The sequence below is a fragment of the Schistocerca americana genome, chromosome 5 (genome assembly GCF_021461395.2).
Source record: "Schistocerca americana isolate TAMUIC-IGC-003095 chromosome 5, iqSchAmer2.1, whole genome shotgun sequence".
NCBI lineage: Eukaryota > Metazoa > Arthropoda > Insecta > Orthoptera > Acrididae > Schistocerca > Schistocerca americana.
The window spans coordinates 417,154,909-417,174,235 of record NC_060123.1 but is presented as its reverse complement, the minus strand read 5'-3'; the positions used below and the strand labels follow the sequence as shown (position 1 = coordinate 417,174,235).

Below are 19,327 nucleotides of genomic sequence, written 5' to 3'. Positions count from 1 at the left end.
AATTATTACAGACATCACATTCCACATTTAGCAGCACTTCAGGAGCCATTTAACCTTTTGCTTACTGAAAAACACACCTCAAGAAACTGACTTGTTCATTGGAAAGCTGTGGAGATACTGCCTTTAATTCACTAATGCCATCTTATTGGTATATGCTACCCAAAGGGCACCTCTGGTTTTAATGGTTGATGCAAGTCCTATTTCACCAAATTACTGAGCTCAATTTGCCTCGTCATCATTTCTCAGTTCACCACCAACATCCAACATGCCGATGGCATGCCAGTGTGATGGCTAACTGTCTGTTACAGGATTGTGAATTGCTCACTGCCAATTGGAGTGCTGTGGCCACTGATCAAGAGTCCAACCTTTTCCTTCTGCAGTGTCTTCAGGATCCATCATCCACAGGATTGCATCTGGAGCTCCTCCTGCTACAAGGTTCTAAGGAAAATGTGTGGTGTGATACTCACGTGCCATAACCTAGCTCACTTGGGTATCACAGCTGCTTCAAAATTGCTTACTGATAAAAGTAGTCTGTCACAGTTTGCAGCATGACTGACACAACGGGCAAGATGTTGAAGCTGCCAAGCTACAAAAATAACAGGTACCTGTCTCCTCTTCCCCTGCCCAGTCAGGATGTTTCACCTATATCCACTTGGATATTGCAGGTCTTCTTCCTGCTGAGTGTTGTGCATATCATAGGTACCCGTGTACCACTTCCAAAAGACACACGGAATAGGGACAAATGATTTTAGTCTTTTGTGTTGAATTTGTTCAGTGGCTTAAAGTACTCATTTTTACAGGTCTACAAAAACATTTTCCATATACAAGTATATCTGAGTGAGAACTAATTGTTGTCATCTAATGGAATTCATCATTTTGCTAAATTATTTCAGTGGTGCAGTTTATCTTTATGTCCTGACTACATCCCCAGTACTTATTGAGTTTCTACCCATCATTCTGCAAGGGAACATGTGGCGCCAGCATCATCATATTCTGCCACTTTTCAGCTTGGATGTACAAGTAAAACAAAATGACACCTCTTAGACTATTTGTGCTACATGGCCAACACAATTGACTGACTCAGTGTCTGTAGGTTTCTTTCAGGGGTAGCATGTTGAGCATATTCAAAAAAGTTTCAGACTTTCTGTCTGTTGATGTTAACTAAAAGGTGTACAACTTTGCTTCCGCCATTTGCCGATAGGTGGCAACAGCGGTAAGTAGCGGTCGAAAGAAACAGATCATAGGCATCAGGCAGTTAGCTTGCACTTTGGTCGACATAAACTCATTCAAACATTAGTCGATTTATGTCTGCATCACTAAGTTGTACTTGATTGAAAATGTCAGTTTACGAGCCTAATTCTCGTCATTTGAGACAGGTATTACTGTTTTATTTCAATATGAAGAAAACAGCAGCTGAGTCTCATCAAATGCTCTCAAGTACGTATGGTAAGGATGCTATTAGTGAAAGAATGTGTTGTGAGTGGTTTCAATGCTTCAAGAATGGTGATTTTAATGTCATAGACTGGCATAGTGGTGGAAGAGAGAATGTTTTCGAAGATGCAGGATTGGACACATTGCTAAGTGAAGACTAGCGTCAAACTCAAGAAGAATTGGCACAATTAGTAGGACTGACACAGCAAGCCATTTCAAAATGTCTCAAGGTTATGGGCATAATTCAGAAAGTAGGAACTTGGGTCCCGTTTGAGCTGAAACAAGATACGTTGAACAGCATTTGTGTATTTGTGAACAGTTGCTTCAGAGGTAAAAACACATAGTGACTAGGGATGAAAAATGGGTTCATTATGATAACCCTAAATGGGCATGGGGATATCCCGGCCATGCTTCCATGTTGATGGCCAAACCGAATATTCATGGCTCTAAGATCATTCTCTGCATTTGGTGGGACTAGCTCGGCGTCATGTACTATGAGGTATTAAAACCAATTGAAACAATCACAGATGCTTGTTACTGAACACAATTAATGTGTTTGAGCAGAGCATTAAAAGACAAATGGCCACAATACAGTGAGAGGCACAATAAGGTGATTTTGCAGCATGACAGTGCTCAACCCCACATTGCAAAAGAGGTCAAAACGTACTTGGAAATGTCAAAATGGGAAATCCTACTCCACCCGCCGGATTCTCCAGACATTTCTCCCTCTGACTATCACCTGTTTAGATCAATGTGCATGGGCTGGCTGACCAACACTTCTGATCTCATGAAGAAGTCACAAATTGGATCGATTCGTGGATCGCTTCAAAAGATGAACAATGTTTTCGACGTGGGGGTCATACACTGCCTGAAAGAGGGGAGAAAGTAGTGGCCAGTGATGTAAAATACTTTTAATGATACATGTGTAACCAATTTATTTCATTAAAGCCTCAAATGTTGTGAAAAAACAGCAGAAGCAAAGTTTTACACCTTGTACAATCGACAATATTTTGACTGAGTACCCACCAGTCATCTTTAGATGAGTCACTGAAGTCTTAAATAGCTACCATCAAGATGGCTAGCAGATTCCCAGTGAAGATATGATGGATTGTAATTAGCACTGACCAGCAGTGTTCAAATTTCCTTACTAAAATGTCATAGTCAACTAGGTCAAAAGCTTTAGAAATGCTGCAGACTAAACCAATAGGATTTTGGCCTTGATCTAACCCAACTGAGATTATACATTCAAATGCAGCTGTTAATGTCAATTTTATTTTGTGAAATAATCTAAACTAACTACCATTAATGATGTCTTTTCTTTCAAAATATGACATACATCTAACATACATTATTTTTGAGAACTTTTGAGAAAAAGAGTAGAAGGCCAACTGGCAAGATTCTAACTATTTTAATTCTACCCAGAAAACTACCTTCCTTCAGACATGAATCAAGTAAATAGCAAAACGGTTTGGCCGTTTCATCATCAGAAACACTTCTGGAATGTGTATTTTGGAATGGTGATCAGCTGGACTGCTGCATCTGCATGATGTCTTCTCTTGGCTCAAACTGTGTTCCTTTCAGGGACATTTCTGCTGAGCCAATAACAAAAAGTCTCATAGAGTCAAGTCTGGAGAGTAGGGAGCTTGAATAACCACAAGAATATTGTGTTTGGTGAGGAAGTTCTGAATCAGAGACCTAGAATGGGCAGTTGTGTTATCATGATGGAGCACTCAAGTTCTTGCTGTTCACAGATCCAGTCATTTTCAACATACAGAATCATGAAGGTGCCTGGGGCCTCCTGGAACATTCCTTTGTGAATGTTTGGTCTTGTGTTTTGTACTTATGATGCAGCACCCCATGAGAGTCTAAGAAAATGGCCAACTTGACCTCAACATTGCTATGGAGCTGCTGTGTGTTTTTTGACCTCATGAATGTTGGGTGTTTCACCTATGATGACAAACATCATGCTTTCTGGATCAATCCATAAACACTGAGCTCACTGTCTGTGTTCGTGATGTTTAGAAAGTTGGGGTCACTTTTTGCATTGTCCAGCATATATTGTGTGGTTTCCAGATGGCATTGCTTCTGCTGCATTATCTGCTGTTTCAGTGTGAAGTTTGTGGATAGTCTCCTCATACATAAATTGTTGGTCAAAATTGAATGAACTGATCCTGCTTACCCCTACCTAATCAAAAAGTTCTTGTACTGTGATAGAACGATCTTCTATGACCTAGGTCTACAATGTCATTTCAGCTTGTTGAGGATTTGCCTAAACATGGTTCACTGTCCTCTGACATAAAACCATTTTAAGCAGTTTTACCACTCCTCTGTCCATGAATTTTTCATGGAATTGTCCCTGAAAGCCTTTTGAATCTTGTGAATGGCTTCCATCTGGGTATTGTCAAGTTTTTGGCGAAATGTGATGCAATATTTCTACTAAATTTACTAGAAACTGATGGGCACTTATACATCCTCACTGGTAGGCTGACTGGCAGTGAATGATGCTTTCTGCTGGTGGGAAAAAATTCATGACTGTGTGTGAATGGCCCCCACCACAGAAAGTCACCTGTGCCGTATTGATTTATGAGAGAAAGAAGGTTTGATACTTTTTGAACACATTTCATACAGCTCTTTCCTCAGATTAAGATGAAGTAGACAACTTTACTAGGCAACAAAATGATATGCCTCTACACTGATTAATGATGTATGAGAAAGGTTAAATGATGTTTTACCCAAATTGCATGAGAGCAGATTACCTGACTTTTTTTGCCTGGCCTCTACATTCACCTGTTCTGACACTATTCGTGTTGCAAATGGTGTTCACACTCAACATTGTCTGAGGAGCTGTTCTGAGTTGTTGCTTCTTTTCATATATCATTTATCAATCTACATAAAAGCTGATAAATATTGCTTAGCTTTCAATTAATTATATTATTTTTGAAACACCCATTACACTGAGTACCTTTGGTAGATTGCCAGAAAATCTGATGAATTCTTCTCGGGTTATCAGCCGAGTTGTGGTGTTGTCTTGTCACAACATTTCAATGAGTTTTGTAACCATAATCTTCTGGACTTCACCAGAAGATGATGGGTACAAAACTCATTGAAACGTTGTGACAAGATGACGCCACCACTCGGCTGATAACCCGAGAAGAATTCACTGGTGGAATACACCGAGAAAGACTGCAATTGCATATTTGCCAGAAAATGTAATTTAAGAATAAACATGCAACTAATTTAATCTAATTTTGCATTATAATGCTTGCTCACTTTTTATTTTCTGACTTATTATTTAACTATTTGTGAACACATACTGTGTAAACCTCAATTTAGCATAGTAAGAATTGATACAAATAAATGAACAGTTTTTGAAGCTAAAAGAACATAACCGACACTTTATGGCACACTTCAAATATGTGCAAAGTTCCAAAACAATATGTTTGAGAGAATATGAGTTACTTGGTAAAAACTATCTTCTTTGTAAGGTCTGTCATTTTGTTGGTTTATTGCTGTGGCGTTGACTAATCCTCTATTTCAATAGTTGATATAAGATAAATAAAGAATAAATCTTGGTATATCTTCAGTGTGATTATTTCTGAATTGTTAGTTATGAAGTGTCTTTTTGACAATGTTGACTGAAATACTCTCTTTCAAATTCTAAAGGTGGCAGGAGTAAAATACAGGGAGCGAAAGGCTATTTACAACTTGTACAGAAACCAGATGGCAGTTATAAGAGTTGAGGGACATGAAAGGGAAGCAGTGGTTGGGAAGGGAGTAAAACAGGGTTGTAGCCTCTCCCCGATGTTATTCAATCTCTATATTGAGCAAGCAATAAAGGAAACAAAAGAAAAATTTGGAGTAGGTATTAAAATCCATGGAGAAGAAATAAAAACTTTGAGGTTCGCCGATGACATTGTAATTCTGTCAGAGACAGCAAAGGACTTGGAAGAGCAGTTGAACGGAATGGATGGTGTCTTGAAGGGAGGATATAAGATGAACATCAACAAAAGCAAAACGAGGATAATGGAATGTAGTCGAGTTAAGTCGGGTGATGCTGAGGGTATTAGATTAAGAAATGAGACACTTAAAGTAGTAAAGGAGTTTTGCTATTTGGGGAGCAAAATAACTGATGATGGACGAAGTAGAGAGGATATAAAATGTAGACTGGCAATGGCAAGGAAAGTGTTTCTGAAGAAGAGAAATTTGTTAACATCGAGTATAGATTTAAGTGTCAGGAAGTTATTTCTGAAAGTATTTGTATGGAGTGTAGGCATGTATGGAAGTGAAACATGGACGGTAAATAGTTTGGACAAGAAGAGAATAGAAGCTTTTGAAATGTGGTGCTACAGAAGAATGCTGAAGATTAGATGGGTAGATCACATAACTAATGAGGAAGTATTGAATAGGATTGGGGAGAAGAGAAGTTTGTGGCACAACTTGACCAGAAGAAGGGATCGGTTGGTAGGACATGTTCTGAGGCATCAAGGGATCACCAATTTAGTATTGGAGGGCAGCGTGGAGGGTAAAAATCGTAGGGGGAGACCAAGAGATGAATACACTAAGCAGATTCAGAAGGATGTAGGTTGCAGTAGGTACTGGGAGATGAAGAAGCTTGCACAGGATAGAGTAGCATGGAGAGCTGCATCAAACCAGTCTCAGGACTGAAGACCACAACAACAACAGTTATGAAGTACAGGTTGCATTTCAGACACTTTGTATCTAAATATCATTAATATTTACGAAACAGCAGATGTATTAGCAATTACCTCATGAGGTTTATCTGAGAACCATTGGAAAGAGAAGCTACATTTACCCCAGCTGAGTCAGTGAATGCAGTCCCAAAGCCATGTATTGTTTGATATGTGGTAGTTGGATCAACAGTCAGCTTGAAACCTAAAAAATAAAGAAGAATAAGTTGTATCACAAACAGGTAACATTTTTTTTCTTTGGAGTTACCATGAAATTTGGAAGATTATGGCTAAAAGTATTAATTTATGTATGTCATGGGGTCTGCTGATTTTTTTGTAGTGCAGTTAAGCAGAAACAACAGTAGATGGAATTTAAAAAGAAACTAGAAATAACCATGATATAATGATGGTAGTCTGCTGAGTATGATTTAAATTGTTATTGCTATAAAATAAAAATATTGACCTATATTTAAACCTACATAAAAGATGGAGAAGAAGAAGAAGGGCAGGAGGACAAAGTCGTCTGAGGAGAAGAAAGATGGGTAAGGATAAAAAAAAAAGGAACTTTCCATAATAGCAGTTTCTTTTCTTCTTCCATAATCTTTTTAAACTAATTAGTTATAAGCTTCATTCACTTAAATTGCTCTCCTGATAATACAAATGAAAGAGCTTTGCTGAAGCATAAAGTTGAAAAAGTGTACCTTTGGAAAACCACAGTGCAAAAAACTGTTCATGCCATATAATTTGGAAGATAACAATTTTGACTATTTGACACAATCAACCACTGAGAGAAAAGATAATTTAATCTTATTGGCTGCATGTACTGAGAATATTTGTAGTTGTTTGAGTGTTGCCATTAGCACACAACAAAAATCTCAACACATTGTGGTTGTTATTGACTTCTTTCAAGATATACAGCTTGATATTAAAACATTTTATGATTGTGTAGACTGTCACTCAGCATAAGTTTACAGTTCCTGCTAGCATCTGTCTTGAGATATTAAAATCATTCCAGCATTTAAGTGAGTGAGAGAAGTGAACTACAAAAATTAAGGTTTTCTGAGACTTTTAGTTCTTTTCAAAATACTTTAAGCTCTTCCTCTCTGATATGAAGGCCTCCCATTAACTAGATTCATTCCATATCATTCAAGGAAGCATTACACTAACCACACAAACTACACAAGAGTCTCAGAAAGTACTATACTGTTTCCTTTTAACTGAATTGCCCAGACATGGTGTACTCACCCTTGTGACTTGACAGAAAATTGGTTTCTTATGATTAACTTCATTCACACAGTCTATACTACTGCTCGCTTATATTTTTAACTAAAATGCTGTTTGGGTTTTTACAATGGCACAGAAAAAAAATCTGTGATGCCTGTCTTTTTGTGGGATCTTGATTTTAGCTATGCAGCTGTAAATCCTTTGATCACACAGCTATATAAATCATTGTACACCAATGGAGTCACAGCAGCTCTCTTCAATAACCCTGTCCATGCCCAAGACTTTCTGGAGCCAAGGACAGTAACAGCAGCTACTGCATTCCTTGTGCTCTTACAATGGCTTTTAGCATGAGCAGATAGTGGGTCATTAAACAATGTGGGGTGCAATTTTACCCTGCTTAGTGTTTCATCTGCTACATATCCCCTGCAGTCTTGTAGTACCTGTAACAATAACAGATAAATCCTATGTTCATTGTATATGTACATATGTGACTCTAGGAACAAATGGAAACCCTGTAGGGATGTTTTTAGAGACCCAAGTAGAAACTAATGAAAAGAAGGGATGGAAGAGAATCAATGATAAATTGGGAGGAGGCAAGGAACTAGAAAGACGAGTAATAGCCTCCAACATTGGCAAAATAAAATATTACCTCTGACTGCTGGCACAAAGACAGACAAAACCTGGTGTCTCAAAGGCAACAGAAGAAGAGAGACCAAATGATTAATGATGTTTTATCAACAATTATGTAAGTTATAAGGTCTTTCCAACCCTGGAAATTCCTTTATTATCTTCATCTATAATTTTCCATGCTATACCATACCTCTGTGTAATAACCTGAAGTAAATGAGAAATCCTTGCAGGTATACACATCTAACTGTTGTTGCTGGAGTGTAATATCATAGACTTCAATAGCAATGACACATTATATTTGAAACCAGACACTCTTCATGCTGTGGTCACAGTTGAAACATGACGCTGGGAGAAAGTTAGCAAAGTTCTACTTTTCACTAAAATCAGTAAAAAAGGACTGAAACCTAAAAATTTGGTGCTGATCTACAAAACATGCCTGCTCAAATTTGGAACTCACTTTTGCTTTTGTATGAATGCCGAATTCACAGCTATGCTGTACTCACAATCATGCAATGGGAAAATGATCAAACATTTCTGAGGTCAATGTTTGAACCAAAGGTTACTGCAACTGAGCAACAAACAACAATTCACTGACCTCCTTCACCTTTCCTTATGTGACTCCACAATTGATTGTTTCCAAGCAGAATCTCAGAATGATCTGTAACACAATTACCGGTACTATGAACATTTCTTTCTGTCAATGAACAGTTCACTTACCCCTAATGTCTCTCAATATTCCCTAATTCTTCCAGAATTCCCTGATTTTTACAGTGAATTCAGTTTGTCTGAGAGGTTCCAGTTTTTTCAGACAATGTGTGCATATGTGTGTGTGTGTGTGTGTGTGTGTGTGTGTGTGTGTGTGTGTGTGTGTGTGAGATTCATGCTAACAAGTCCAAGTTAGCTACTGCATGCAGAAAGATGCCAATGTGCTCTTGAGTTGAAATGCATAAAGGAATAACACAGTGTATATGGTTAATATGTGTGACAAACTTTCCCCATGGGAAGGGTGCTGCATTATTCTGTGATATGAATTAGGTATAAGACTTTAAAACTCCTCTGTGAATTTAGGTAGTTGGCATGATACAAGCTTTATATTTTGATATCCCAAAAAATCCTAAAATATGGATCCATTTCTGTTTCCACAGTGTTATCCAGCAATCATTTATTTGAGTAAATAACTAGAGTCTGTTGTATTATGGTGAACAAGAGGAATATTTACTGAATCAACCCTTGTGTGTATTGTGGTTTTCAGTAGAAAGACTGGTTCAATGCAGCTCTCCTCACTAGTCTATACTGTGGAATTCTCTTGATCTGTGCATTACCACTGTAAACAATTTAATGAATGACAATGACTGGAGAATGTGGTACTATGATTACCACACTCAATTGGCATTTGAGAGGGATGAGACTTACACTAAGGTGAGAAGTCTTAGAATAGTGATACGCACATACACAGAAGGTGGTAATATCATGTACAAATAATATAAAAGGGCAGTGCATTGGTGGAGCAGTCATTTTTGTTCAAGAGATATACATAAAAAGATTTCTGAAGTGATGACCACACAACAGGAACTAACAGACTCTGAATTCACAATGGTAGTTGGAGCTAAATGCATGGGGCATTAAATTTTGAAAACTGTTAGGGAATTCAATATTCTGAGATCCACAGTGCCAAGATGGTGCAGAGAATACAGAATCTGAGGTAATACTTCTCAGCATGGACTACACAGTAGCCAATGGCCTTCACTTAACTACTGACAGCAGCGGCGTTTTCTTAGAGTTCTCACTGCTAAGAGACAAGCAATGATGTCTGAAATAACTACAGAAATCAATGTGGGATGTACGATGAATGTATCTGTTAGGACAGTGTGGCAAAATTTGGCATTAATGGGCTATGTTAGCAAACAAGCAATGCAAGTGCCTTTGCTAACACCATGCCATCGCTTGTAGTGTCTCCTGCCTTGTGACCATATCAGTTGGACAATAGATGACTCTAAAACTGTGGCTAGGTCAGATGAGTCCCAATTTCAATTGGTGAAAGCTGCTGGTATGGTTCAAGGGTGGAGCACACTCCACAAAGCCATGGACCCAAGTTGTCAAGCTGGTATTGACTCCATAATGGTGTGGGCTGTGTTTACATGGAATTGACTAGGGCCTCTGATGCAACTGAACTGATCATTGACTGGTGATGGTCATCTTCAGCTGCTTGGAGACCATTTGCAATCATTCATGGACTTCATGTTCCCAAACAATGATGAACTTTTTATAAATGACAATGCGCCATGTCACTGGGCCACAATTGTTTGCAATTGGTTTGAAGAACATTGTGGACAGTTTGAGTGACTGGTTTGGCTACCCATATTGCCTGATGGGACATAATCAAGAGATCAGTTTGTGCACAAAATCCTGCACTGGCATCTGCAGTTATGGACAACTATAGAGCCAGCTTGGCCCTATATTTTGCAGGGGACTTCCAGCGACTTGTGGAGTCCATGCCATGTCAAGTTGCTGCACTATGGTGGGCAAGAGGAGAAGTGACATGATATTAGGAGGTACCCACGACTTTTGTCATTTCAGTGTATGCTTTTATTGTGCCATGCAGGCTTACTTTTTTAATGGTTTCACTAAATTGCTTAAGGCAAATGCAGTTACTGTTTCTTTGACATGGACATGGCTGATTTCCTTTCTCTTCCTTGTCATATTTGAAATTATGCTCCATCTCTAATTCCCACACTGTAAACAGGAATTAAACTTAAATCTTATTTTTTTATCATCAAAATTGGAACTGAATAGTAGATCCATAATTTGTTCATTGATAGAAGATAGAAATAACATCTGTTCACTGGAGAAAATGCATAAAAAGAAGAGAATTTTTCATCCATGTCATTACATTTGATTCCAATGAATCTATAAGCAATAAATGAAAGGAAGATCAGTTAAATGACTTTTGAAATATCTTTGCTCTTGTAGGAAACAGTTGTGTGGCAGAGGATTAATACTAGCTCAAAATCTTTCTCTCTCTCTCTCTCTCTCTCTCTCTCTCTCTCTCTCTCTCTCTCTCTTTCTCTATCTCTATCTCTCTCTCCTCCTCCTCCTCATCTTCCACATTATCCTTATGTCATGAGAATCCTTAAAAATATGTTTATGGCAACAAAGGAATTAAAGTATTCATCTGATTGTCCCAACAATACCAAAATTGGAGTGAAGGACTGTTATTGACTATTAATAACAACAGCATCACAACACCCATATAGTCTCATATGATGTTGCAGAAAAATTATTTAGCAGTTTGCATTTACTTACGAAAAATGTTTCTGGTAGAAGTAAATGAACCAGTGCTCTTGTTGAATCGTAAGCCATCTTCATTTGAAGTGTAGAGCAAATATTGGCCTGAAGGAACAGGTGCTGGTTTATCAATGGTATCACAGTATGTCGCATTGCAGACACAGACGATCTTGTTGTCACCATAGTATTTTGGTACACATTGTTGGTCTGCTACTACTATCACTGAAAATAAACACAAAATTATCTAATATAAGACAAAATACAACTTGCAGCATTGGAGTGAATTGAAGCACAGACAATACAGAGTGACGTATCATTCAGAATGTTATACTGTCAGAGCAGGAAAAACTTTTATTACAAAATTTATTTATTGCTTAATGTATAATATGAAAATGAACTAAATATTGAATTTATGGACAAATTCATAATAATGAAATAAACTTTACAATTGTGTTTATTTATAGCTGTGTAAAACATGAAAGAATTGAATCAGCAACCTTTTTTCAGTGCATCTTTCCTTCCAAATAAATTTTAAGTGCTTGAGAAATTATATTTCAATTCCATAACAATTAAGAGATCTGGTTCCTCAAAACAAAAGAATAACTTCTGGAAATAGCAAACACTTAGGAATAACTAAATTTTCTTTTCCATTCTTTTAATAAAATTTCAGACAAAAACTTCATAGTTTCAACTTTAGACAAGTGCACTAATGTGCACCATGAACGAATTATCTGATGGGGCAATTGGTAGATGTGATGTACATGAGCAGACAAACAAATGATTACAATTTCGGAATAGCTGAATGATTTATTCAACGGAAAGAAAACAAATTGAGCGAGTCAATACACGTTGGTCCACTCTGACCCTTATGCAAGCAGTTAATCGGCTTGGCATAGATTGATAGAGTTGTTGGATGCCCTCCTGAGGGATATTGTGCCAAATTCTGTCAAATTAGTAAGTTAGATCATCAAAATCCTGAGCTGGTTGGAGGGCCCTGCCCATACTGCTCCAAATGTTCTCAGTTGGTCAGAGACCCAGAGACCTTCTTGGCTAAGGTAGGGTTTGGTAAGTACAAAGACAAGCAATAGGAACTCACGCCATACGCAGGTGGGCATATCTGGGTGTGATGTAAGCCCAGGAAGGCTTGCCGTGAGGGGCAACAAAATGGGGCATGGAATATCATTCATGCTGTGCTGTAAGAGTGCTGGGGGTGACAACCAAAGAGGTCCTGCTATGAAATGAAATGACACCTCAGATCATCACTCTTGGTTGTCAGGTCATATTGTGGATGACAGTCAGGTAGGTATCCCACCGCTGTCCAGGGCATCTCCAGACACATCATCAGTAGTCATAGGACCACAATTTGAAGTGGGACTTATCACTGCAGACAACTCTACTCAAGTCAGTGAGATTTCAGGCTTAATGTGACCAACACCACTGCAAATTGGCTTGTTGGTGTACAGAGGTCAATGGTAGTCAGCACAAGAAGAGGCATGAGCTCAGCCTCCTTTCTGTGAGCCACCTTTCAATGGTCCTTGTGGTCCCTGAAGCACCTGTCACACATCAGATTGATGATAACAATGAATCTAGGTCACTAAGCACCTCTCTGATGATTGCTCGGTCCTCACATTCTGTCGTGTTTCTAGGTCAACTGCATCATTCTTGAAGCTATGTTCGCCATGGTTCACCTATTTTTCTATTCAAATATTGAGTGATTCACTGACTACTACTATCAGCTTCCTTGAGCTCACCTACACATTCTCTCTCATAAGTTGACATCTGTGTGTATTGTTCATGAACCTGTCTGCGATGTGTAGTTACTGTCCAACTGAGTATGTGGAATGAAATTCACAAAGACTTTAGGCTCTGGTACTGACACGTTCCCTGTTTACTATCCTTGCCAGCTGAGCAATGAAATTGCACTGCATCATCAGACAATCATCCACCGGCTGCCAATTTTGCATTTTTCATCGACGCCTGTATGAATATCAGTTTGTGACAAATTTGCATAATTTCTTTTTTTTTTTTTTTTTGTCTTTAGAGTGTACATTGAACTAAGATATAAATAGTTGTATCAAAGGAAAATCAAAGTTGAGTAAACTAGCCTAACAAAATAGTGAGACAGAACTGTTGGTCACTACTTACTTTTACAGGCCAAAATGTTTAGTACTTCTGACTGACACATATAACAGTGAAGGTGATGACACCAACATACCTCTTGGAATCTATTAATTCCTTCTTCAGGAAGCAGAGAGAGATAATTTGCAGATAAAGAAGGGAGGGCAAGTTACTCAGGTCCCAGGATAAGAAGAACCCCGTGTTGTGAGGATGAAGGTAGACAGGTCTTCTATCTATCCTCAGTGTGTAGACAGTATGTTTCCTTATCCAATAATACTTAATAATGCCAGAGACTGACCAGAAGCTACTTCATAACTAACTCTAGCACAAATAGCCCTAATGCAGCACAGAAAAAGGAAACACAGCATTTAACAATAACTTCTACATGGATATTGCACTCATCATTATCTGATCATTATGGCTTCCAACTTTTGCCTATTCACAATTACCAAATGTATGTTTTACATGAGGAGAATGTAATTATTGCATAACAGTCTGAGTCAGATGCAGTCATCTACTAATTTGGCAGCTGTATGCAAGGACTAGCAGTTACCCAAAGGAAAATTGCAGGCCACTGGCAAAAAGTTGCAAAATATTAAAAGTCACTTTATTTGATGTAAACTTGTCAAGTATGACATTTTTTAAGTCTCATAGAGGAAGATTTGTCAGTCAAACTGAAGATATTAGACGTTCAGGATGAGGGCAGACAGAGCTTACACAAATGGTCTTATCATTCTGTAAAGTCATAAGCTTTTTATGCATCACAGATGGAACACAAAAACATGATATATACAAGAAGCTGTAAATGTACTCATGATCTGACCAAAGGGCAGACGTAGGGTTCAAAACTATTGAATATTGTATATGTTAATTGCTACACGTAGTAATGTCATTATTTTATAGTAGATTGTAATACCAGTAATCCTTGACTGAGAGAGTATAGTTTTTAAAAGATGTGTACAAATTATCTTGCTGATGAACAGGAAGGTTCAGACATGTCAATATAGGAAGCATTCACATGTGTCTGATCTTATCTGTCCAACAGCAAAATAATTTGTACAATCTCACAGAAACTATACTCAATCAGTTAAGTACTTGATGAACACTCATTGTCAGTGAATACTTCCTGCATTCATATTTTAGTAGTTTTTGACATCAGTTGTAAACATATGAAAAACACCGTCAGCTGAATGTCAACCACTACAGGGAGGCTTTAGAACACAGAGCCAATTGGCATTTTCTGTTGCAGAAGAAAAGTGAGAACTGACAAAATAGTTTAGAGATATCACAACAACAAATGGGTATGAATATGCTTGCTCCTAGTTATTAATAACTATAAGTTCTGACTTTCTCCAAAGTAATACTGAATTAAAAGGTCTGTCTGTATGTTGCAGCAGAATGTGTGTTCAGTTTGTGATAACACTATATCCTCTGCTTCAAGTGAGATATTGTCCCACAAAGCAAACGCCCCTTGGAAAACTGTAAATTTGCAGTTTTTGCCACCTTACTGATGTATGAGAGCTCTCCATGCAGGGCCATATATGGTATCTATAGACCATAAGGCTAAGCATGCGGTGGGAGCCATGTCATGGGAAATCTTATGGTGACTAACCCATAAAAATAGCATTTTAGAGAAATTTTTGAAGTAAAACCCTATTACAGAACGTTTAAGGTTTATTATTTAATCTTATAAAACTTTATGATAAAATTTTTGTTTTAATGAATTGATGAGATTAAAAAGACAAAAGATCTAAAATTATCTAGGTATTTAAAACAATTAATTAACATTGCTATGAACAATTGTAAGTAAAAAAAGGTGAGATTCATGTCCAACAAAGAAACGAGTATTTCAGTTTTAAAATACGATATTGAAACTAAAAGCAGACATGTTTGTCAGTAATATGCAAGACAACAAAAGGAATGTATCAGCTGAACAAATTGTAACTGTAACTGATTCTAATACATTGCTTCCCCAAAGAAACAGCCTTGAAATGAAAGTTTCAAATATTCTTACTGGCTAACTGGTTTAATTTGATTTGATTTATTGATTCATCCATGGTACAATATTTGTTGCATGGATATGATTGAACAATGGTTCTTGTTAAATAATATCTAATTGCTAACATTCTTTACAGTTCTTACAATTAGCTCTACAGCATTTGTATGAGTATTTGTGTCATACATTGTCACATATTATATGTTCATGGATATTAAGTTTCATAATACCTGTTCGGGGATATTATTTGGCTATGAAATAAAAAAAAAATTGCTACACCAAAAAATAATTATGCAGAGTAATGAAATTTCAGAGATACATTTGTCTAGGTAACATATTTAGGTTATTAGCATTGGTTTAATTTGTAAAGTCATATGATAATGTAAGTGTGAGATAAGCCATTGCAAATATGTGCAACTGCCATAATGTTGAATGCAAGAATGTAAATTTGCATGCATCGTGTTGTACAGGTACTGTATGTCACTTTGTGGGATGGAATTCCATGCCTGTTCCACTCGGTCAGTCAATACAGGGGCAGTTAATGCTGGTTGTGTATGACGCTGGAACTGTTGTCCGATGATGCCCCATTTGTGCTCAACTGCAAACAGATCTGGTGTTTGAGGACAGATTTTCTGTTCAAACAGGCCAAGGCAACATGTTGCCACTCTGAAGTGCATGTTTGGTTACAACAGTGGTATGCAGGAGAGCGCTATCCTGTTGGAAAACAACACCTGGAATGCTGTTCTTGAATGGTAGCACAACAGGTCGAATCTCCTGACTGTTGTACAAATTTGCAGTCAGGGTGTGTGAGATAACCATAATAGTGCTCCTCCTGCTGTCATACGAAATTGCACCCCAGACCTAACAGGTATAGGTCCAGTTTGTCTAGCATGCACACCTGTAGGTTGCAAGCCCTCAAATGGCCTCCTTGTAACCAACACACGGCCATCAGTGGCACCGAGGCACAACCAGCTTTCATCAAAAAACACCCTGCTCGCTAGGGAGCTCTCGCTTGATACCAATAAAGTCGCAAATGGTTTTGTTTTGGGGTCAGTGATATGCACACTGGCTCAGATCTTCTGGCTCAGAGCTGCCCTTGAAGTAACTGATTTGTAACAGTTCGTTGTGTCACTGCGGTGCCAACTGCGGCTCAAATTGCTTCTGCAGGTCCAGTATGATGTGCCAGAGCCATATGCCGAACATGATGGTTTTCCCTCTTGGCAGTGACAAGTGGCGTTCTGCAGTCCGGTCTTCTTGCGACCGTACATGTTCGTGATCACTGCTGTCAAATCTTTCCACAGTATCGCAGAAGGTACATCCAGCTTCTTGTGGTCTTATCTACACGACCTCGTTCAAACTCGGAGATATTGGTAATGACGTCCTTGTTGCCTTAAAGCCATTCTTGACTAACATCAACTCACCACGTCCAGTCTCAAAGGTGACTTACGCCCATGAACGTTACAATGTGTATTAAAAGCAAACCTGATTTGGCTCCTCAGAGTGGTGCTTCTAGCGAAATATGAATAGACACCATCTTTCAGTTGCAGAAACACTATTACCAACTTTCGTTTATTGCACACAACACTTTGGTGTTGAGATTATTTTTCCATCAGTGTATTTTCATACTCTAGTTGATTTAAATTTTACTTTCAACACTGTGTGTAGGCAAAACGTTGTGCCGTTCTTCTGACATGGAGGTCCGAGGCCTGGTTTTTTAATTAAGTTTTGAAAATGACCTTTATCCACTGCTTTTTGTGATCATAAGTGACAAGTGCATAATTAGCGTGACCTCGATATTAGGAATTCGATGGTGGTTTGTGTGAACTGAATTCATTTCCAACTGTCAATATTCCATTTAAATTTCTTTTAAAAAGCCTTGACAGTTTTGTCAACTGAAGTGCTACGAATCTGACTGGTTGCACTGGAACTCGATGCGACACAGGTCAAGGTTGGAGGGGAGAATGCTTTATCAGCAGTCCACCGAAAAATTCTGTCTACACTACAGTTTCTCTGATTTTTTTTAATTTTTGCAGAGCATGTCCCTCGGCTGCAGCACTGATAGTCCGTGTGTAAATGCAACCCAGTTTCCTGTAGAAGTGTATCTACGGCTGTATTTGCAGAGAACGGTGACCTAGGTCAAAGATTTTTCGCCCCTCTACCCGCTCCCACTTTTTGTGTGCAAAACATTAAGTTTCCCTATTTTTTAAAAAAGGAAAGTGGTCAGTAATGGAATTACGTAGAAGAAAATCAGGACATTTGGCGTCCCAACTGAGTCTTTTTTAGGTCACCGACACAACGAGTGAAAAATCAGGACGTTCCTGATTAACCGGACACATGGCAACTCACGGAGCCATCTCAGAACCGCTTGTGAACGTCCTCATCGTTGAGAAATCTCCTTCCCTTGTTCTCTCAGCTTACCGAAAAGTTGGAAAACGCGTGGTGCAAGATCTGGACCTCCCGATCAGCATCACACATCGTCTGTGTAGCCTACATCAAATTGTTGGCGCCATTTCACTATAACCGGACACATACTGCCAGAATTTCACGGTGGATCTATGTGCAATTAAGACGTTTTGCCCACAACAATTGCTCTGACCCGCGTACTCCAACTTTGGGGCACTTTTCCAGTTGCCGCCCTATTTCAAATGTACGGTATGGTGCATCTTTTATCCGTACAGTAGCAGTACGGCTGTATGTGCAGGAAACCCGGGACATGAACGCCTACCGCCTACTGACAACTCACTACTCTTGTTGCACGTTGATAGTGTAACTTACTTTTTGAGGTCCATCAGCCCCAGATCTACGATATTTCCGAACCGGGGAAAAAATTTGATAGTGGCGCGCGTACCCTCTTCCCCGAGCGTTTGAGATAAGACGTAAAAAATTTTAAAAAACCAAGTTCTCAAAAAATGTTCGTTTAGTCGTGCACATCTTTCTGAAGAGCTTGATATATATAGAACATACATGTTCGATGAAATGTAAGATATGTTATTTTGTCTTAAGTGCAAAATGTTTCACACAGCACTCTTCTACCCGGAGAATAACTCTTTAGAAAATTCATTAGATCCCAGCATTTTTTCTCTCTAATGTTGCTACAGCTTCACACGGCGTGCTTGCCTTTCTACGAAAGAATCTATTACATCAAAGTTCGTCAAACGTTTTTCTACATAAAAAAATCAGAATATCGTTGTCTAATACCGAAAAAGCTGTTAATACGAATAGTACCCAAGACTGGTGTGGTTTCTCGATTTGATTAAGGATATTTATCACTATCTGCTAGATAAAACGAAACAGGCCTTTTTAATATTGCAGCAATTGAAACACACGCCAAATAAGCGTACTGTTTTGGAAAAAATGTCATTTTTGTCTATCTTATTTACATAAACAACACGAAAGAATGTAAATGCCTATTAAGCCTACTACAAGAAAAAAATTTAATGTTAGGAAATAGTTTCACATTTCATTCATATGCTCCAGTTTCTCAACCATGAGATCGAAAAGCAGTAGAAGTACAAAATTTTTATATAAACTTGGAATCGTCATATTCTTCCATATAATTTGTGTGATGTACCCGTTTCTTCTCCTTCCTCGTTCTATCAAACAATTACTTCCTGCAGTTGTCAAAACGTTTTGTCCGGTTAACTTCACTAACCCTTCCAGAATCACCAGTTTAGTTACCCCGAATTTATTCTCTGGTTAGGCGTTGTATCGTATGCGTACAATGCGTCTTCCGCGCTATTCCGAGAATAGCTGCTACAACTGGCTCTTAGGAGTGTAGCGATGTGGCGAAAAAATTTCATGTTCTTGGATGCATCGTAAAGGTTAGCTTTTTCGTGAAATGAGATACATACATTCATTCATTCTTTATTGATCCACTGAATCATTTTGTGTACAGACAGTGCTGCAAGATATGGGGCAAGTCATTATAGTAGTTAAACATTTAAAAATACATAAC

The 19,327-nt window shown here is 38.3% G+C and overlaps 1 protein-coding gene across 2 annotated transcripts in view; it reads right to left on the bottom strand.

The window, feature by feature from the left end:
- Positions 1-19,327, bottom strand: part of LOC124615707 (lysosomal acid glucosylceramidase-like) — a 121,798-nt gene that overhangs the window by 36,605 nt on the left and 65,866 nt on the right. For both annotated transcript variants that reach the window (XM_047143751.1, XM_047143750.1), the window contains exons 3-4: positions 11,277-11,480; positions 6,198-6,324 (exon numbers count right to left, since the gene is read on the bottom strand). In XM_047143751.1, coding sequence (XP_046999707.1) covers positions 6,198-6,324; positions 11,277-11,480 — 331 coding nt within the window. The remainder of the gene's footprint in view (positions 1-6,197; positions 6,325-11,276; positions 11,481-19,327) is intronic.